We start from the raw sequence: 21,528 nt of genomic DNA, 5'->3' as shown, positions 1-21,528 counted from the left end.
TCCTGAATGTCTACGTTTGCAAACGTTGCAGCTGAAGTTTTGATTTTAAACACACTTATTTTACCAATGTTTTTTTTTTTTTATTTCACAAGCTGTACTATTTTCATCTCTTTTAATGTGCCAATAGCATCTATGTAGTCCACATGATGTATCAGTTTTAATTTCACTCAATTCAATACTTCTAATAAATGGCAGGAAGAAACAGTGATGTAACACAAAATGCCATTTGAGATCAACAATGTTGTTCTATTTAAAACAAGGATTACACCTGTGCTTTTTTTCAGCAGGTATCAGTCGTGAGAAGACTGTGATGCTGAAGAGCTGGAGCCAATGCAGCTGCTTGTAATACTGTAGCGCCCTCTGGTGGTCATCTATATAAACATAAGTAGGAGGCTAACAGTAGAACAAATCCAGTTTATTGTCATCTCGGTGTAACAAAGTTAGGCATAATACAGATCATCATGTAGACAAAATATCTCCTTGAATGATGGATTGAATCACAATGGGCTTTTCAAAAACCTTTTTCCCCTGTGTGTGATATCCATACCCAAGACACCACTTCACCAATGGAGACCGAGGCCCTTTTTAATACTGATGGTTCATTTTTACTCCTCTGCTCCACACAGGCCTAGCAGAACCTTCTGGTAGTCTCCCTTAGTGTGTTCCTGCAGAAACAGAGCAGGTCAGAGGGGCTGCATGGTAGAACGAGTCTTGTTATGAATCAGTGATAGGGCAGGGGCAGGTTGTAAGGTTCACTTACCAGAATAGTTTTTTGCAAAGACTGCCCAAAGTTGGCCTTGTATTCAGAGCAGATCTTCTTCAGATCCACCTCGCAGCGTGACACAATAATTCTGGTCACAATCTTCTCTTTTGCTCCTTTACCCTGAGCAGACGAGCACAAGTCAGCACTTAAGTTGTACAGGCTCTAGACTGAACTACAGCAGCTGATGCAACACTGTTGTAAGACATCTTTTGCCAACTTTCTATTCTGTGTTCCTGAAGCTAAATTGCACTTTCACCAGCAGATGTACGAATAAGATGGAAAAAAAAAAACGTTCGGACCTTAAAATAGCTACATTAGAAAAAGAGAAGAGCTCTGAAAGTACCTTCATGGCTTCATTCAGTCTCTTGGCAAAGAACAACTGTTTGTTTTCGAAGCACTCAACTGGAACAGAAGAAGAAAACAATACATTATCTATTACATCAATAATCATATATTTTGTTTTATTGAGCTGTATTTTCATTTGAGATTATGGAAGTGATGAAACAAAATAAATTAGTGATAAAAGGCAAGTGTACCTAGAACCAGGAAGGACTTTTGCAAATCTCCTTTGACTTCCTTCACAATACTTTCCTGCATGTCATAGGGGCTGTAGCTCTTGTACCTCTGGAACACTGACAAGCAGAGAATAAATGTTTAACTGGTTGGTGAATTCAGAAATCATTTAAGAAAACAAAAATCAACACTTGTGTTCCAATTATGCCACATTAAAACAAGATGTGGTACCTTTTTGCAGGTGGGGTACACTTCTCTGAGTCATAATGGCGATCCAGGCCGGCACATCAGTTCCTTTTATCTTTACTCCAGCGTCGTACAGTGCCTAAGTTGAATCCAGAAAATACAAATAAGCACTGCTGCACTTTACTTTTCACCTCACAGTATACAAACTCTAAATAATTTGGTAAAATCTTTGTGCAAAAAACAACAACATATTAAACCTTGTTAAATACATAAACTGTTCATATTTAACATGATTCTACATTAAACACCAGACAAACAACAAGCATAGGGCTGCTCTTAGGTTAAAACATTATAGAAGCAAGGTTTGTTCTATTAATTTCAAATAACTGTCGGATGTGATGAAAAGGTTGACTTACTCTGGCATCTGAATCTATCTTTTCATAGTCGATAATAGAAGATGGTTCGTCTCTCTTGGTCTGTACAGAAATATAAACATGACTCATGTAAGTTTTAATAACATTTTTAAACACAGTACACATTAAATCACAAAGACGGGTACTGCCAGGTCTCACCTGAACCAGAGCCAACAGCAGCTTAGCAAAGTTCCCAGAAGTGTCACCTGCAACGTCTTTTTCCAAGTCCTTCTTGAATACTGTAAGAAATATTTATTGGATTTTAGATATTTAGCTCTCTCAGCATAACCAGAGTAACCATGTGAGATATGGGCATTTGAGACATTTAACATGAAGAGTAAAAGATGGACAGTGAGAGTCTAGGTTGTACAGTGCAAAGAAAACAGGCAGCACAATCACCTGTGGGTCAAAACACAGATTATGAGACATTTCCAGTTCTTTATATAAAGGTCGCAGATGTTTTTGACTTACACTCCTTGTAGACTTTCTTAATATCTACCAGCTCATCATTGCTGCGTGAGCACAAAATCTCAATCAGCGTTTCTTCATCTGTTCCTAAGCCCTGAAACACAAAGAAATCTGCATCACTTTTTATACGTGTAGCTAGAGAAAAAGAAGCGCATGTTGTCATGTGTCCAGCAGGGGGCAGTGTAATCATCCAATAAAATCCACTGATACAACCCATATCCTTTACCTTGATAGAGTCTCTGATCTCTGAGGCATCATACTGGGTTGTGCTCTTCATCAGTCCCAGGATCACAGTTTCCAGAGAGCCAGACAGAGCTGCCTTCAGGGCTGAAATCATGTCCTAAAATATAAAAACACAATCCCGTTACCTGATTGGACTGTATGTGTGTCACCACATAATCAGGGCTGTGGAGCATATTTGATTTCCTGACAAGGCCTTCCATACCTTCTTTGCCCTCTTTTCATACGCAAATGCGATCTCTCTCCTCTGGAAATAGGTTCGCTTTGTTAGAATGTCAATGATGGTCTGTTCATCCACTCCTAATGTCAGTGTGAAGAAGACACATTACACATATTAGATGAGACAAAAGGGATGTGACGGTTGAATATATTAACAGAAATAAATCAGATTGTTTGTTATCTGATTTAATTTAAACATTGACTGAAACATGGGCGACTGGGGAGCTTAAGAATGAAAGAATATGACATTAAAATTTCATTAAAGGCTTAAGAAGAAGAATTTCACCTAATGCCCTCATTGGTAAAGAACAGAACATATTCTTCATCACAACAAAATGGTGGAGCAAGAGTTAGTGGTTAAACTGTTGGCAACATAACTTTCAGTCAGTACCCAGAACGGAGGCCTGCCAGCACCGAGGCAGAAACTTGGAGGTGTTCCCAGTATGGTCAAAAGTTTTTTAAGCCAGGGTGCTGACTCACAAATACCAGCTACTCATTTGCAGAGAGAAGTTGAAAGACCAGACACTGATTATTTCTTTTGTGCTACATGCACAGTATTGTATCTTGCCTTTGGTTTTGATAGCCGTCTCGATTCTAGCAGCATCTCTGTCAGGGTCAAAGTCCACAACAGGTACCACAGTGGGGAATTTGGGCTCATCACTCTGGAGATAAAAAAAATATATATATATTGAACTGTTACAGTGTGTGATGTATGTAAACACATTTTCCATGATCAAAATGAAAACTATACTTTACCCCAAAGTTGAGCGTAATCTGTCCCAGATACTCTGAAACAAAATCCATTCTGACTGTCCTGAAAAAGGTGATAAGAATGTTAACACTTTAATGAGATAATCCTATCACTGACCCATGCAAGGAGTCATGTTTGCATTGTCTGAATATATACAACTGAGTCACACAAATCACTGCAAGCAGCCTTTTTCAGTGATTTAACACATTTGCATTGTGCATAGTTTCTAGAAAAAAGATTAGATACTCAGTTCTACTTCTTTCAAGTCTTTGTTCAGGCACACACCCTGACAGCAACCTCAGAGACACACCCTGGAAAAACTACATTCAGCTACTAACTACTGGACTGCATCCAGTGGAGAGCCAAAAAGAACTAAACAAAAAACAGGCATAAACAACTCACAACAGAGATTATTTTAAAGTAGCAAAACAAAACTAGAAACTATGCTGCACAAACTGGGTCCATCTGTCATTGCAGTGATTACTCATGACTGCAAGGCTGGAAAATTCCTTTAAACCTGTGGTGTAACGTTCATTTCAACTATGAATCCAGATATTTCACATTAAAATAAATAGTTATACAGTTAAAGAGAACTTACCTAAGCTGTAAAGGATGAGATGGTGCAGAGATTTGCCCTGGAAAAGTTTAAGTGGAATGGTTTTGGAGGTTTAACTTTTCTGACATACCAAAGGGCTTCCCCTTTAACCACCCCTGACTCAGGCTCCCTCCCTTCCTATGCACACACCCCACCCTGTTCCAGTAGCCGCCTCTGCCTGCTCAGAGCAAGACAGCTCAAAAGCTCTACAGCTTTGTTAGCTTTCCCACACACACACACTAAAGGGACAGTATGTTCAGGTGCCTTCAGGACATTTTCAAGGTGATCTCATCTCACTCTGACTTCACACAGTCCACACAATACATTACAATTGTTTCCATACAAACAAAGTTTATTGTTGCCATTTTTACAAAACATTACAACAGATAAAATATACAAAACATGTCTTTGAACAAAGTTAAATAATTCTACAGTATAGATTCTATACAACATAACATCTTTTCCTTATTCATATGCAAAGATATTCATGTATTTCCATTAGGAAATCTTATATATTGTCAGTGAACTCCTTTCCTGTTTCTCTGTCCTTCTCTCATCAGCAGTACAGGCCCAGCTCCTCTTCTCACTTACCTTATCTATGATGTGAAATTATATGAAAGACACGACATTAAATACCATGATATATAATTCAAATGGACTTCTGAACTAGTTTTTTAATGTACTTATTGCGTTTGGCTGCACGTTTCGTATTCTTTTTTTTCGTGCTGCCTCCCGTGTTAGAGTTCTTCTTTGACTGACCACCTCTGCGGTTGTTAGGCTGCGATGGTCCATCTGTTGCTTTCTGGTAGGTTAAAGAAGGAAAAAACATTTAAAAGTTAATTAAAATTTAATTCAGGCAGCATCACATATTATATGCCCCCAACCATGGGTTTAGTTCTTACTCCCAGAAGAACTAGTATTATTGGGAAAAGCTGATAACACAAATGACCAGTTTAATATTTTTTTAAAGACTTGATGTCCAGTAGATATGTCTAAGCATATCTAGTGTGATTTTAGACAGTCATCCAATGAATGCCTCGGATTCTACACCAACAACTTGCCCTGAGCTCTCTTTCACCCTAATTATTAGTTTTGAGCTGGGGCAGCTCCAGTATGCAGCACTGTGCTGGTTCAGCCTGTCTGATAAGAAAATAGCCACAGGCCCTGCAGTCATTGTGTCTACGCAGTGGGAGTCACATTTATCTTATTTTGCATTCAGAAAGTATTTAGACTCCCTTTACTCTTTTTTTTTTAATACTACAATCATTCAAATTAATAATTTCTCACCAATCTACACCCAGTAAAATGAAAAACTATTTGCAAATGTAAATAAAAGGAAATACACTGAAATACAACATTGGCATAAGCAAGGGTCACCTGGCCAAACTGAGCAATAGGGGGAGAAAGTTCTTAGTAAAAGAGGTGACCAAGAACCCACTGGTCAGTAAATGCATGTGTGTCTCTTCAATAATATTTGATTTCCACTGATCCCAGTAAGTACTGACAAATAAACCAAGTACACACCTTTTGGAAGGGCTTGGGTGGGAAGGTGCAGGGGACACGGCTGTGTTCCCGGTGGAAGGGGAGTACCACATCTGGATCAACAGGTATCCAGGGCACATGGCCAGAGGGTGGAGGCTGTGGGACAGAGCTGTGGATCTGCTGCAGGTTGTATGCTCCTCGATTCACTTTCCCAGTAGCTGCTCTTAATAAGGTGACAAACGGTTCCCCTGCTTTGTGCGCAATCAGGTACTGTCCTTCATCTAACCTACAAAACCAAATGAAGTCACTGAGGGTGTGATAAAGTCAAAAGACACACAGTCGGTACATTTACTGACAATGCATGTTTCATTCAGTGAATTTAAATGCACTCAAGTAACCAGGTACCCAGTTTATTGTAGGTATACTCGCATTCCCAGTAACCAGGTTTCTTCAGTGCATCTAAATTCACTGAATGAAACATGCATCATGTAGCATTTTGTGTGATTATTTGCTTCCTGACTGGAACACACAAAAAGAGAGCTTAAGAAATCTGAAGATGACATCAGTTTTGCCTTGTTGAGTAATCAATGGTGAAACTCTCCAAGGCAATCGTGACGGCAGAGGAACATGTTTTACCTGAGCATGGCAGACTGACTGTGCAAATCTTACATGACTCTAAAGACAAAGTGAAGACAGACATGCCCATACAACTCATCTGCAGATGTAGTAGAGAAAAATCTTTCAAACCTTCTCAAATTTTTAAGCCTTTATACAGTTAAATCACATTCAGCAATAACAACCCAAACTAGCATTCCTCTAGCAGAAAGGCATTTACTGTAAACAATCATAAAATATAATACATGTGCTATAAAAGGTGACAATAGTGATGGAGGAGCTCCTCACTAAAAATTGCACCTTAACAACTTACCTAATTAGCTTTTTCAGGAGGTGGTGCAGTATATTGAGTGAGTTGGATGGCCTGTGGAAGAAAATAAGATGAAGTTACAGTCTGTTGACTTTATTAGGAATCTAAATTTCAACATAAATTCACACGACAAAAGTAGAGGCAATAAGAGCTACAGTGATAAAAGACCCGGACTACTGATAAAACTCGAACTGAAGGTGGCAGCCTCCCAATCTTAACTAGCTCTATCACACAGCAGTGATTGGGTTAATCATCCTAATCATCAGCACACATCTGTTGTAACGACACTCACTTGAACCCACAGGAGATGTTCTGTTTCCAGTCGTCTGGCAGCTTTCTCAGCAAAGCTACTTTTGATGTGTGTGCATTGATGTGAGCTACAGAGACGGAGAGGGAGGGTGAGAGAGACACCGAGAAAAGAACAAGAGCTAATGAGCGTGCACATCAAGAGCTTCACTTCATCATCAATGCGATTCCTAGTGCTTACTAAGTAATTAGTCTGTGATGATTTGCCAGCGTTGTTACAAGCTCGAGTGGGGGATAAGAAATGCTTGTTGGTCCTGTCTCCTTTCCTGCCTTCCACTCTTGCTTGTAATGCCTGCTTATTATAATAGTGCCTAACTTCAATTATGGACTGATGGTTGTAGAGCCTGCAACCACAGCCATAAATACACAACTGGGGAATGCCTTGTGATAAACCACATGATGAAAAACTTTGAATCACTAAACAAAGAAGGAAGTTATCTCTGTTGCATAAAGTGAGAGATATTGTATATCATTTATATTGTTTAGCTTGAATCTTATCAATGTTTTCTCACTGGTTATTCTTTGTCTTTGTCTACTGTTAGTAACCTAAGACACTTTTATTTAACTTGGAACTTTTTAAAACTTGTTCTCTGCAAAGAAATTCTATATCTGAAGATATCTGCTATTGAATTAATGGTGAAGGGTGTAGCTGACTATATAGAACTTGTATAAGGTATAAGCTTGTACTTTCAATGTTTACTCTGTGCTAACAGACTGAAAGGCTATAATTTAAAGTATGCTGTTTACACAACTTTGACAGCAGATGATGACATACATTGCAAGACACCACCTACATAAGTCAACAAATCAATACAGCTAGAACTGAAAAAAGGGAGGGGTCTGCACATGAATGTTGAGCTACAGGTAAGCAGCACATGGAAGTTTGAAATGAACATTGCAAGACTTTAATCTGAGCCCAAAACAACATTTAGCTGAGCTGTGCACACTGCACTCACCCCGTGTTCCCGACATTCAACTGCGGCTGTAGTTATGGCAACAAAGTAAACTTAATCACTACAAAGTCAAAGTAGGATGGTGACTCATCTACAGTGTATTTCACTGGTTAGTGAAAAGGGAGAAGTTCGGTTTCTATGCCACATAAATAACTATTTTCTTAGGGTTATGATTGAAAATGAGGACTAAAGAGACTAAAGAGACGCTGTACATGACAGTAGATGTGAGAGTTAGTTGGGAACATTTCTGCCCTGGTTAAAACTGAATTAAGAATGAGTAGTAACAAGTGCAAGTAATAGTAAAAAAGGTTTTTACCAATGTATGAAACTGTGCTGGAGTGAAGCAAAGTCTCTGTCCACAGCTGACATGCCTCACTTTTGGTTAAACACTCGACACCATAACTCAACTGATATTCCAGCTTGGGAAACACATGAACTGGGACATACTGTTTGGAAAGAAACAAAAGACTGTAAAGGCAGTTTATAATCTTACACTCCAAAGAGATAAAAAGATCTATGAAGGATGTGTATAGAAGGTATAGAAGGATACCTGGTTTTGGCCGGTGCCCACATTTCTGGTATGGGTCAGTGAGACAGAGCTGCGCACCATAAGCAGCAAATCTTGCAGACTGTAGAGTTTGTAGAGCAGATTTCCCTCTTCTGGGGCATCATAATCTTGTTCATCTTCTGCACCAGCCTGCAGTTCTTGTGACAGTATTTCTGTGTGAGGGACGCATGTATTGTACATAAATTGAGAACTGAAACACAACTTGAATTCACAAGATGAAATCAATTTAAAATCAACTTTAAACTAACTCTTGTGCTCTGCAGTAATAACGTTGACCGGTGGCGCAGACTTGAGAGAACTAGCCCTGGTCTCTCCATCCTGGTTCTGGTTTCTCTCTAAATATGAGGTCACACAGGACTTGACTAGGGATGTTGGATGAGAGAGAGCTGGGGGTCCTATATTTCGGGCAGGTGAGTTTGTCTCCTGGGATACGGTGGGGCATTTGGCTGTTTCACTGGCAGAGTTGAACATTGCCGTCTGCATTCGCAGGATCTCTCCTAGTTGATCACCAGACACCTTAGATTTTTTGGATTGTTGAGTCCGCCTACTACCTTTTTGAGGGGAAGATAATCCTAAATTTACAGTCTCAGATAAAGGAGTAAGAGGGGAGTCTGAAGAGCAGGGCGTGTTCTTATGTTTGGGCTGGGTTGTAGAGGTTGCAGTTGGAGAAAATGAGTCATCAATGACGAGCTTCTCATCATCAGAGTCTGCTGTACAAGCTGAGTGTTCATCACTTTCCTCTGGACAGTTTTGCTTTGGAGACTCTTTCACAACTGGCTGAGCTGTCTGCTCTGTCATGGGATCATCCATATCTGTCAACGAGGTGTTCATCTCTTCTAGTGAACTGCTGCTCGTGTTCACAAGATGGCCACTCGATCTTTTATTCTTATTTAAAACCTGTGAACTTGTAGGTGTTTTACTTTTGACGAATGCATTCTGCTCATTCTGTATTTTGTGCTCTTTTGAGGTTCTAATGGCGGGCATCTCTCCAAATGTCTCCAGGTCAGTGAGGTCCACCTCAAAGTCAAGACCGGTGTTTTCAAAAGACACTAAATTTCTTTGTGAACTCTCCTGATTGAGAAAGAGAAAACAAGGAGTCATTACTCTGATAATATAACATCATATACCACATATATGAATACACCTATTAGGTAAATTAACATACCAGAGAAAGTTGCTTCTCATTCATTGGAAGCTCTGTCATTAAATGAAACACATGTTTACTCCCATTCTTCTTAACAGAGAGCTTCAAGCTCTCCTCGTGGTAGATATGACTCCTTTCTCTTAGTGTAATTTCAGTCTTCAGAAGTGGCGAGTCTATGTACACGACCTTCATCTGACTACTGCCTGTAAATACGATATACAAAATTAAAGAATGTGTGAAAAGTGCCATCAACGTAAATATGCACTGATTTCTCTAATTCTTTACTGCTACATTGTATTTATAGGATTATAAATGTCAAAATCAGTACCAACAACCTTAACAATAAACGATGTAAAACTATTAAACACATGTCTTGTGCCTTTAAGCATACAGTATAAACTTTTAAACATGTCACCACTAAGTTGTTTTTCATCAAGACATCATAATCTCTTTTAAATATCTTTTGTCATTAAACTAGCTAAAACAACATGGACACATTCTCTATTGTTGCTCCAAAAAACAGATTTTACTGAGAAAAACTATTTAAGAAACAAACTGTGTATCTTTCTGCATTTGCAAACTTCACTGTACACATCCTATTATTCTTTCAGCTGGATTTTCTTTCTAGGGTCTTAGTATATCATAGTTGTTTTGTTAAGATACACATAAATTATACTCTTAAGAACATAAAGACATGCTGTATAAAAACTGTTTTTTCTATATCATTATTCATGAATGTATTTTTCAATGATTTCATAGCAGGGAGTGTATAGACACACAAAAGACAGTGACAACAGGCATTGCTCAAAAGTCACTGGAAACTGTCTGAACACTTGATCCAATTGAACTACCTTCCATGGTGACAGCTTATATAATGATTTATGTATAAATGATAATGCTGTACCTTTTGCTGGGTTTAATTTGACCCAAACAGGCAGTTCCCACTGCTCCTGAAAGTCAGGGCCATGGTTGTTCAGCAGCCTGACCAGAGCTTCTTGAGTTAGACACACTTGAGGCTCATAATGGGAACACAGTTTCTCTGCATTACCATCACTGCTAATTGTCTGTAGAAAGAAAAGACAATGTCACACTTTGAAAACATCTATAATATTGGTTAAAACAAATACTAGTAACCATAGAAATGTCTGGATTTTAACTGGACTCTGACAGTGTGTGGTTGTGTGACATCTAACATCCTTCAGAAACAGAACGGGAACCAGTTTTGCTGAGGAAGACATGAACACCCTCTGGTGTCTTTTGTGAAAACTGCAAAAGCTGAAATGGTGTTACAATAGACCTGCGGTCATGAATCCCATTCTAGCAGTAAAACATCTTTGTGACTTACTTTATTAGAGTAATTAAAAAAGTGAGACAATTGCTTACAGCGTGCATGTCCTTAGCTTTTTTAGCTGGAGGATTCGCTGATGAAACACTTTGATAATCCGATGCAAGCTGTGCATCAGCAGGCACTATCTTGTGGTCTGTAATATCCACATTGCCCTGGAGAAATAAAGGGTGCAAACATGGAAATGGAGAAAGTGAATCAACACAAAAAGTCTGATTCTGCAATACAATGAAAGGCTGAATATAAAACTGGACACTGACATTTATAGAAAACAAGTATATGAAGAAGTAATACTACATGTCTGTGACTGGGAAAGCTGCTATGTAAAAGAGGGACTTCAGGAGTACATTACCATGATCAGCAGCTGTTTTTCAAAGTTCAGTGTCAACCCTGGGTTGAATGTTCCCCCTGTCAAACTAGTCATTTCATTGATCTGGTAGAACTGTGGATATGCCTTAATGCACTCCAAACAGCCTTTCAAGAAATCCTGAAAAACAAATTTGGGTTCTGTGAATTAATACTTATGATCAAATTCATACAAGCTGGTGACAAGCAGGCTACAGTCCTTGTAGCATCAGTACCTCTGAATATTGCATAGCTCCCTGTGATATGAAGTTGTAGTCATCAGCACACATTCTGGCCACATCTTGCAGGTACCTCTTGAACTGCATCACTTCATTTTCTACCCGTACCCTTAAGCTCTGAAATATTAGAGCAGATTATATGAGTATAGCAACCTAATAGGAAATGGCAGGATAAACATATTTTATGGAGAGAAAGCTGGTACCTGTGGAGGATCCCTATTTTTCTTATTCATCAAAAAGCCAAGATATATGTTCTGCTCTTTGCTGGACAGGCTGGACATACAGGGGAACGGTAGTCTGGGTTCAGGATAAGCAATACTGAGCTTAGATTTGGATTTTTTGGTATCTTTACATTCGTCTGCATACGGATCATCACTATCACAGCTGTCCTGAAAGGACTCTTCCTTGCTGGCACAACTTTTGTTTTTAAACTCTGCAGCTTCTTGCTTGGACGGAGCGCAGGAAGTTTCTGCAGCCTCAACACCACCTTCTTGTTTGTTGCTAGTTGTCTCTACAGTACTTGAAAAAGAGAAGAAATATAGTGCAAAAGAGCACATCAAATAAACGCTGATTATCCTTTAAAAGCACAGTAAAATGATTCTGAAGCGATGATTAACTTTATATGTCTATTTCATTCCTTACTTTTGGAGAAACGTCCACAATTCTCTGATATTAGGGGCAAGGGAATATTTGTCGTAGATATCTCTGGTGAAGAATGGAGCATCAGGAACTGCAGGGTCTTCCCTTAAATTAAAAGCAGAGATTAAATACTATTATCACGTGACTATAACATTATATTTTGCTATGTTTTTTTAGTGGCAAGTTGCTATGTTTAGCATGTAGCATTGGCGAGCTGCGGCTCAACCTATATTCAATCAGTGACCTGTATCCAAGTAACACTAATTGACGCTATACTAATTAAGCTCCATGCGTTTCCTGACATTGACTTTCTATTATACTATGTACAAAACTGGTAGTAATATTCTGTTTGAAGTAAAACTATCCAATAAGATGACTCATTTAAAGGTTTTAATATAGTTATCTGTTAAACTAGCATCACTGGCAGTTCGCTAATCTCAGGAGTCACAAACGATCAACTCCGGTCTGTTAGAATAAATTCCACTTCCTGTTGCAACCTTCAAAATACAAGCTAACGGGAACATTAACGCCAACTACGTCGTTGTGAAACAATTTAATTAGCTAGTTCAGATTAAATCATTGCCACATATAACATTAACATATAACCGAGGCAAGAACCGAAAAGACTTTGTTAAATATAAATTACTGGACAATAACCATCCCGTCGAGCAGTCACATATTAACATCTAATTTCTAAATTCACTTTAATCAATCTGAGGAGAATATTTACATGGCTTGACTAGACTACATATAGAAAGTTACAAAAAAAAAAAAAGCACAATAACGCTAACATTAGATATTTCCTTTCATTTGCTGTAATTTATTGTTGGTTAACTTAACGCTATCGTTAACTTCCTGTTTCAATAAAATAGCTTGACTACAAACTAATGTTAGCCTCATGTTAGCTAGCTCTGTCGGTTAGTCCTCCGTGGTAACAATACAGGTTCGTGTTTTAAATATACCCTTAGCTAAAAGCTAAAGAACTGGCGTTGACCTTAATGAGCAATAGCTACAAACACCTACATAGTCGTAAAAACATATCACTGGAAAGCACGTTTGAAGTAGCAAATTAGCTCACGCTAGTTAGCTAACAGCTGTGAGTCGCAACATAACTGTTATTTAGCTTTTTGCTAATGTTAGTTAGCCCCAAGTTGGGGTAGCTAGTGTAGGTATGTGGGATAAAGTCCAAAACTTTTATGACATTCTGTAAGAATCTGCAGTGACAATATTACTTACCACACAAGCTCCATAACTCTTACTGTCTTGCGATCCACAGAATTTATGACATTTCACGTTAGCGTTACTGTAAACATGTCAGTTAGCATCGATAAGCTAACGAACGTTTGACAGACGACATTCTTCGTCTGGTGAAAATAAGTTGACATTACAGCTTTGTGTACATTGCTGCCCCCATGCGGATATAACCTATTATCGATAAACCAAATTACTGCATAGTTACCTAAAACAACTTGTTAGATGTCCGGATAAAATATCTTTCCCTGAAAGAGAAGTTATAAAATATAAAATTGCCTTTTATGTATTCTCCTAACTCCTTTAATACAAATAAATAATGCTTTCACTGAGTTCGCTCTCCAGCACAAACTCCATCCTCAGTTGTCCACATCCATCATCCTGGTCTCTGAAATTAGGAATTAAATGATCCCCAGTACTGTGCACGAGTTGGACTCGGAGGGTCTCTAAAATCTGAGTAAATCTGCTGATGTGCTTTCACTGCAGATGCTTCTTAGGCAATAGCTCATGCATTTTTCACCTTTAATAATCACGTCCACATCTGGTTCAGGTATTAATAAGAGTACACTGGTAAGTTCCAGTAAACATTTAAATTAAAATATAACGATTATGAGCAATAACTAACCACAATTAAGTCAAAACGCGCTACTGGTCTGACTAAAAATAGAATGTGTTTTGCATTATCGGAGTGATAAAATTATGGCAGCTTTCATTTAATCCAAGAAGATAACATCGGTTGAAAATGTATTCAAAATTCATATTGACATTATTCTTAGACTTTATCATATTACAGTTCCCTTCATCAAAATTGGCAAGGTATTACACTGAAAATTAGATGGATCATTCATTTTGCCTGCAGGGAAATTTATCCATTCATTAAAATAAAAGACATTTTACCCTGAAAGCTTAGAAGCTACAGAACAGTTAATGCAGATTTCTTTCATAACTCACTTATTAGACAGAATTGCTCATGGTCACATATGTAAAGTCTGCAGCTCAGGATCCTAAATTTTGAGACTGACTCATGTTCTGCTTTCAGGGAGATGTCTTCAATTTACTTAAACAAGTTTTGATGAATCCTGCGATAAGAATATTGATGTCTCACTTTAAAATGTGATATGTCAGAACCGCTAGAATTAAGTTCTCATATTGTATAACTGTTTTGCAACGTCCACTATTATGTTTCATATAAAAATATCTTAGTCTGGTATGTTTGAGATTTTATTGTGATTTACACATACATTATTTAGTCTCACGTACTAAACTATTTTAATTCCATTATGTCATTACAGAATTTGTTGAATATTGTTTAAAGGAGTAAACACTATTGTCCTGATGAAATTATTGTCAATCAAAAATAAACCATTTGATTGATTGTGTGTGTGTGTGTGTGTGTCTGTGTGTGTATAAGAGAGGAAGACAGAGACAGTTAATCAGTCAGGAAATAAAAGCCCATTACAAGCGGTAAATTTTATTATGGGATAACAGCACATAAAGCACATCTAAAATCGATGTGTCCAATGCACTTTTAATAAAGGTAATATTAAAGGTACAGTTTCTAAGTACAATATAACAACATTCATATTAGAATGAAAAGTATTTAAAAGACAACATTAAATTTCTTATTTTTCTTTACAGCTGTATTTACAAATGAATCAAAATACTTATTTTCATATTTAAGAATCAGACAAGAAGGAGCAAAACTACGTTTGTGAATAGACTACCTGCTAAAGAGAGTTCAAAAGAGCTGGATAAAAAGGTACATGATCATCTGTCCCCATTTTAACATCAGTAGCAAACGTGTGACTTAGAAATTTGTGACAACCACACACTAGTTTCGGCTTTCCCATAGTTTGTACTGCTTTTGCATGGAAAAAGAAATCCACCCCTGCTCTACCCACCCTTTGTGTTAAGTTACCCCCAACCGACTAAGCGTACATTAAACACAGAACATTAAAGAAATCCAGATGTGTTGTATGTCTCTTTTTAAAAACACATACAAATACTTGATGTACAATGCATCAGTAAATCTTCTATTCTTAGTGAAATTAAAATCGATATAAAACAAATAAAACAAACAAACAAATAAACAAAACAAACAAACAAACAAACAAAAAAACAATATGGAGAATTGTGGTTTGCCTGTTTTTGCCTAATAAAAAAAAAAAAAGGTGCGGGTGAACATTTCGGTAAAATTATCTGCAAGAATTTATTTGATCATTCAAGATCAGCATGAAACAAACTTCCCAGTTTCTCAAACAAGGTAAGGGGCAACATGTACACTCTAAACAGACTGCCTATACATTGAAATCCATTAACATAGTGCATCAACCCATGTGAAAAATGATCAACAACACGTAAAGAAAGAATCTCAAACATCTGAAGTATGTGAAAGTGAGAATTTATCCTCATGTACAAAATACATTGTCACTTCAGTACACGTCTGGAAAACCACAAAAAAAAGACAATCAAAACCATGTATGCATCTTGTTACACCGAGAGGCACTCAGTGTGATACGTTGTGTATTATTGCAAGCATATTCTTACTGATATTTGCTACAGAATGGAGAGAAAAGGTCAACTTTGTCCTGGCAATGGCAATCCTTCCATGTACATTTCTAACACATTGTACATTTATGCCAAAGGTCTGAAGAAACTGTTTCGGGATGATCTAAAATGGGGAATAACAAAAGCATACTGAGGCTCTGTTAAATGAAATCCAAGCACCACTTTCCTGCATCAGGTGAAGAACTATGCAGACACAAGAGAGGTAAATATTTAGTATCTTAAAACCTGACGAACTATAGCCTCAGTGAGTGGTTTCTTTACAATCAGACAAAGAAAAAACACAATACTGCTGTTTCAGTTTGAATATTATAATTTTTCCACAAACCAGAAAAGCAATCTTAAATAGCTTGTTAATTAGCAGATACTAGCTTTGCTATAAGTCAGAAGGAAATAAGTGCCTTATCCCAAGACTAGCACACTGATACAGGTACTGACTGGGTAATTTTACCACTATCATTTTCATTATCATTATTATTTATTGCGTCCTAATATCAATAATACATTAATATGCAATGAAATGAATGGACTAGTAGGGCGGCCAGGCTTAGGAATCAATACTTTTTGTTCACGAAATTAACTTACCTAGCACCACACATTAGGGCAACACAAAATAAAAGTCAGCACACCCTATCTCTATCAAACTAATCCTAAAGAAGGGAAGTAAACTAGAAACAGAGTTATCGTACAATATGGTGTAATTGATAAACAGATAAATATTTTCACTGGGTAGGCCTTAGTAGCAGTATTTTCCTCTTACCTATACAGACAGAAGTTACAAAGCTACCTTTATACATGTGATCAATAATAACATTAAATATGTTGAATAAACGGCTGAGAATGGGGGAGAGAGAAAGAGTGAGAAAATAAGATATACAGCATACAGGCCATGTCAAGTTCTTAGTTCTCCACCTGGGAACAGAACTGGTCAAATATACAGATGAAACATAAAAACATCCACAAAATCAAAAAAACAAAAAATCAAAAAAAAAAAAAAAAGTGATAAATAAGAGGTGTATTTACATGCAGATGTTCAAAGACTATTATGCACAAAATAATCAAAAATAATACACACACATATATTATTGCTTGACATTCGATTATGGCTAAAAGTTGCGTTTCTTTTTTTTTCTTTAAACTATATTCTTAAACATATTTTTAATCATAAATCCTTATCAGCTGTGCTTTGGGAAAATGAGTTCTGTTAAAATGCGATGACTGACTCATAAGTTCTGGGTAACACTCCGACACTCCAGTATAACTTTAAGCGTGACATAACGCTGATCTTCACAATTTGTGGTCAAGAAGACTCGTTCTCACAATTTCCAGTCCAGAAATCCATTTCAGCTGAGGCTGCGGTTGAACTGATAGCGAAGGATGTTTTCACTGTGAAGCTGGTCAATGTGGCCTCACAGTGCTCTGCAGACCTTTGAATTGTTGAAGGCGTTATGTCATGCTTTTAAAACGAATGCCTATTGTGGATGGATCGAGCCCAGCATTCCTAAAACCTGTTTTTTTTTTTTGTCCAAAATAAAAGCAAGACCTCCTTGGCCACGTAACCCTGTTCCTCTGTAATTATTAAAGCCTTGTCTGGCATTTATTTTATTCACACACTGTGAGAACAAACACATACACACACACACACGCACACATACACACTATTGCTTTTTACAAACAGACAACAGAGCAGAGACAGAAGGACCAGCACATTTTACTGATTACTACACACTAAATAGCACACAATTGGGATATCTCAAGTGAGAATATACAGGAGGACATCACTTTACAGGCCTGTGTGCAGGCGCAGGTTATAGTTATAGACATAAGTATTTATGTGTTTAATGACCATTTTCTGCCATCTTGCCAATATTGCAACCATACATAAGGGGATGGAAACTGAGTAATGGGGCTTTATAATTTTTTTTGTTCCAGACTTCAAAAAGGTAAAATATACCAGTTTCTGCTGTCTAGATAAAGCCAATTCAAAAGGATGGTGACTGCACTGAAGAGACCCGTAATTCTAACACATATTGCTTGTTTAATATTGTTGAACATATTATTAGCCACTCAACTATTGAGACTCTAATGACTTCATGAGACCTTTTGTTGGTAGTCCTTAGCAAATCATTTTAAACAAAACAACTGAAGAACTGAAGAAAGTTCACAAAACAAATCTTTTTTTTTCTCTTTCTTTCTTTTTTTTTTTTTTTTTGCAAATACATAATAGGAAATCACCCAAATCTACATCTAGTCATTATTTTCTGCTGTACTGCATGTTCAGTGTGCTATGCTGAAGAGTTCAGCCTCCTCTTATCCGTTGAGTGCTTTCAGATTTTTTTTAAAGACCTCGTAAATTCACAGAAGAGATACTCAAATGCTCTATAGCTGTCCAGAGGAAAGCGAGTTGCTTCTTCTGTCTACCTGTTACCTCCCTGAGCGATCACACCTCATCCTCTTCGGTGATCTTGCCGGGCCAATAGGCCTCTCAACCTGGATTGTCTAGCAGTGTTCCAGACTGGGTTTCTTTTGCTGGGAGACTGAGGTTTACTTGTCGTAGAGGGCTTGTGCATATCCAAATAGCATTGGATCATAACAGAGATTATTACTTAGGTACAGCATATCTACTACAACCCAAACACAACAGATTTAATATTGCATAAGAATATTTGGTTTGTCTAACAAAGAGGGTTAGCATTTTTTAAAGACCCTGATGACACCATTTGAAACCAAAACGGATTTTTGTGTGATAGGAATATGCTGTGTACTGATAAAACTATGGTTGGCAAAAGTGATGCTTTTTTTTTTTTTCTTTTTTTTTGGTTACAAAGGAGTTTTTTTTTTTTTTTACTACTTGACTTTAGGGGCTCAGTGGTTTTTTGAGTGGCTGGAGGCCCCTTTAGGACAACGGTAATGTAAAATTCTGAACAACTCAGTGATTAATATTTAAATGTTAATCTCAACCACCTCTCCTTCCCTGAACAGAAACATAAACTAAACCTAAGGAGTACAAACAAATGTCCTTGCAAACACAAAGTTTTAAAAGAAACTCGTCCCTGAGGGGTGACAGCACAAGGCATTAACGCCTTGTGCAAATTGCACGGCAGAGGAATGATCATGTGCAAACAGAAAAACAAAAGACAAACAACTGGATTCTATGTTGGGGTTGGTGACAGATGTGTTAACATGCTTTGTTGGATTTCTAAAGGGATATCAATATTTTTCCTTGTTTTTTCCTCTTTTTTTTTTTTTCAAAACGACATTTCTAGAAGCCGCTACTGAGATTGCTGGAATGTCTTAGGAATCCATTCTACATTACAGACGAGTAGACTGGAAAGCGGAAGCAACGACTACTGTTTGGCACATCCAAGGTTTTTTCTACCACTTTACTACCACACTGACAAGAAAGACACATTCAACAAAACAGAAGCACAACAACAAAGCATTCTGAAAATAGCACTTGTCCTACCATTTTTGAGTTTCTCCCCTAATCACAAAAAACAACAGCTATTCTAATTATTGCGGGAATATAGTTAAGTGCTACCTGACATCTTTTGCTCTCCCTCGTTCTCTTTCATGGGTTTATTAACCAAAACATGTTACAAAAATAGAAGCTTTACTACCAGACAAGGCTTTGAATATTCACTTTCCTCTTACTGTTAATTCCGTGTCCTGTTGTGGCAATGCCGGGCTGAGGCTATGGTGAGAAGGCAGGTAAAGTCACTTAAAAACAACAACACAAACATTAAAGGCATGTTGAGAAAGCTCATCGACGCAAGGTTACGCCTTGTACCTTTGTCATTAGGCTGTTACTTTGGTTGCTGTATCTCTACCTTCCACTAGATGGAACAGTTGGATTACCGTTGATGTGTGATCTTTCCAGTCCAAATACGAGGCTATTTAATGTTAGTTTGTAAAACCTGACTGGTATAATGTTTTAATTATGTGTTTTTTACAGAAAAACTTTTTATCAAATATTCCTAAACTCATATTTAAAACTATTAAAGCAAGTCGTGCTGTGTTCGTACCACAGATTAAATGACTTCAGACAGTAATATCACTACGGGGGTTGTTATTGTATGTGTGCATGCTCGCTAAAAGCAGTATCAGAGCTACATTTTGACAGGTGTCACACAGGCAGTGCCTCTAACCTGCCTTCTCAGCCATTGCCTCTTTGTTCATCAGCGAGCAGCCACGGCAGTCATCCTAACAGACAGCCCTTACACTTCCAGACTTCCAGTATCATCTGCAGCTCCCAGGACTAGCCTCTGTGACCATGGTTCAACTCGTATTTCTTGTGCACATGCAACACATCACTAGGTAAATATACAAGTCTTAAATTAAAGAAAGGTGTAAATAAAAGTGCCTTATCAATTCAACAATTAAGAATGGTCTAACTACTAATATCATACATGTTATTTAAAATAGATTCTATAAACATTACTTTTTTCTGTATAGTAAGTACTTATGACCATATACCCTGTAGTACATTATAAAACAGGTGGAATGGACCCTTTTCTTTGTGTTGGTACCCTGTGCTTCTCCAGGGCACCTGTCCAGAGAAGGATTAATAGCAGATGGCCTTACATGATTTCACTATGCAACAATGGTGGATGGATGGAGTCTTTGACAGCTAAAATCATTGCGTTTTCATTAGAATTACCAGAATTCTATGTTTCTTTTTTTTTTCTCTTTTAAACGATTGTCCAGAGAGAGGTGTCGATTGCATCACCATGCCGATGGACCCTCCCTCAAAGTCGGTGTGAGTTTTCATTCCAAGCACTGCCTCCGAAGATACGACTGAACATCAGAAAAAAGGCTGAGCTTGACCAAAGTGTGCGCATTTATCAACTATTCATTGCAGGATATAGCGTGTGAAGGAGATAGGGACTACTAAAAGATTTTAATACAAAAATACTAAAACCGTTTTGGAAGGCTAATCTGAACAATAATACTGATGTGCACTTATCTTCTAACAGAGGAGGTCTTCAACTATTTGGACTCTAAAGGTGGCTCACTGATTGATTATATAATTACAAGTCCTATGCTCGGATAAATCAACATAATTGTGATGCAATAAATGGTGGCGTGAATGAATGAAAAGGATTAAATGAGTCTTGAGTTCCATGTTGCAGAAAAATGCGCACAAAGAGATCAAATTCAACCAGACAGAAATTGTTTGTCCCTATCTCCTCTTCATAACCAAAGGGGTGTCGGGTCTCACAAGTCTTCCACAGAGAACAAAATTCAATAAGGTAAACCTTGAGAATCAACTCCCTAAGCCCTCTCCCCTCCACTGTAATAGAAGAAGTTGAACAGAATCCCATCTGTCCACTCTGGTTTGTGCAGGGCACCAATAAAGTGTCTTAGATTCCTCCTCCACATTCCCCTACGGTGGGCACACTGGCACCTGGCAGGGCTGCTACCCGTCAACGGGCATGGACTGCTCAAAGTCTGATCCAAATAGCTCCTTGTATAAGGGGGGGAAGTGGGCACGCACAATGTCTGGGTATATTGCTTTGAAAGCTGTAAGCTTCTCTGTATGCCTACTGCACAGCGCTCGCAGTGTTGACACTTTGCATATCAACTGTGGAGAGAGAGAAGACAGGCTGTTTAGATTC

At 37.9% G+C, this 21,528-nt stretch overlaps 3 protein-coding genes across 5 annotated transcripts in view; all 3 read right to left on the bottom strand.

Moving 5' to 3' along the window:
* Nucleotides 1–394: 394 nt before the first annotated feature.
* On the bottom strand, nt 395–4,301 carry LOC113166446 (annexin A2-like). The gene is made up of 13 exons (XM_026366583.1): nt 4,152–4,301; nt 3,559–3,616; nt 3,371–3,464; nt 2,789–2,883; nt 2,570–2,683; nt 2,347–2,437; nt 2,035–2,114; nt 1,879–1,938; nt 1,508–1,601; nt 1,300–1,395; nt 1,107–1,165; nt 761–883; nt 395–665 (listed from the first exon to the last, which is right to left on the bottom strand). Exons 2-13 carry the CDS (start codon nt 3,604–3,606, stop codon nt 606–608), a joined length of 1,014 nt encoding a protein of 337 aa, XP_026222368.1. The 5' UTR covers nt 3,607–3,616; nt 4,152–4,301; the 3' UTR covers nt 395–605.
* A 186-nt stretch (nt 4,302–4,487) lies between these two features.
* On the bottom strand, nt 4,488–14,573 carry ice2 (interactor of little elongator complex ELL subunit 2). 2 transcript variants are annotated; one of them, XM_026366318.1, is made up of 16 exons: nt 13,331–14,573; nt 12,098–12,199; nt 11,659–11,974; nt 11,453–11,572; nt 11,224–11,358; nt 10,910–11,026; nt 10,431–10,590; nt 9,548–9,729; nt 8,631–9,453; nt 8,365–8,534; nt 8,131–8,260; nt 6,848–6,932; nt 6,559–6,609; nt 5,673–5,916; nt 4,832–4,950; nt 4,488–4,744 (listed from the first exon to the last, which is right to left on the bottom strand). In XM_026366318.1, the coding sequence occupies exons 1-16, from the start codon at nt 13,342–13,344 to the stop codon at nt 4,741–4,743; spliced, it is 2,772 nt and encodes a 923-aa protein (XP_026222103.1). In that variant the 5' UTR covers nt 13,345–14,573; the 3' UTR covers nt 4,488–4,740. The 2 variants fall into 2 exon arrangements, with proteins under 2 accessions (XP_026222103.1, XP_026222102.1); XM_026366317.1 differs by having other exon boundaries at nt 4,488–4,950.
* A 228-nt stretch (nt 14,574–14,801) lies between these two features.
* Nucleotides 14,802–21,528, bottom strand: part of roraa (RAR-related orphan receptor A, paralog a) — a 165,980-nt gene continuing 159,253 nt past the window's right edge. For both annotated transcript variants that reach the window (XM_026365300.1, XM_026365301.1), the window contains one exon: nt 14,802–21,494. In XM_026365300.1, the coding sequence (XP_026221085.1) occupies nt 21,330–21,494 (165 nt within the window). In that variant the 3' untranslated portion in view covers nt 14,802–21,329. The remainder of the gene's footprint in view (nt 21,495–21,528) is intronic.

Source organism: Anabas testudineus, chromosome 6, assembly GCF_900324465.2.
Source record: "Anabas testudineus chromosome 6, fAnaTes1.2, whole genome shotgun sequence".
Taxonomy (NCBI): Eukaryota; Metazoa; Chordata; class Actinopteri; order Anabantiformes; family Anabantidae; genus Anabas; species Anabas testudineus.
The sequence above is the reverse complement of the archived record's forward strand: the minus strand, read 5'-3'. Positions and strand labels throughout refer to the sequence as shown.

What these genes read in the sequence shown, in the direction of transcription:
- ice2 (XM_026366317.1), bottom strand. An exon ending in AACATCTCCTGTGGGTTCAA is followed by an intron (nt 6,610 to 6,847) that starts GTGAGTGTCGTT and finishes TTTCTTCCACAG; the next exon opens with GCCATCCAACTCACTCAATA. An exon ending in CACCCAAGCCCTTCCAAAAG is followed by an intron (nt 4,951 to 5,672) that starts GTGTGTACTTGG and finishes TTAACCTACCAG; the next exon opens with AAAGCAACAGATGGACCATC.
- LOC113166446 (XM_026366583.1), bottom strand. Translation starts at nt 3,606, where the DNA reads ATGGATTTTGTTTCAGAGTATCTGGGACAGATTACGCTCAACTTTGGG. An exon ending in AGATCAGAGACTCTATCAAG is followed by an intron (nt 2,438 to 2,569) that starts GTAAAGGATATG and finishes TTTGTGTTTCAG; the next exon opens with GGCTTAGGAACAGATGAAGA. An exon ending in TGTACCCCACCTGCAAAAAG is followed by an intron (nt 1,396 to 1,507) that starts GTACCACATCTT and finishes TCTGCTTGTCAG; the next exon opens with TGTTCCAGAGGTACAAGAGC.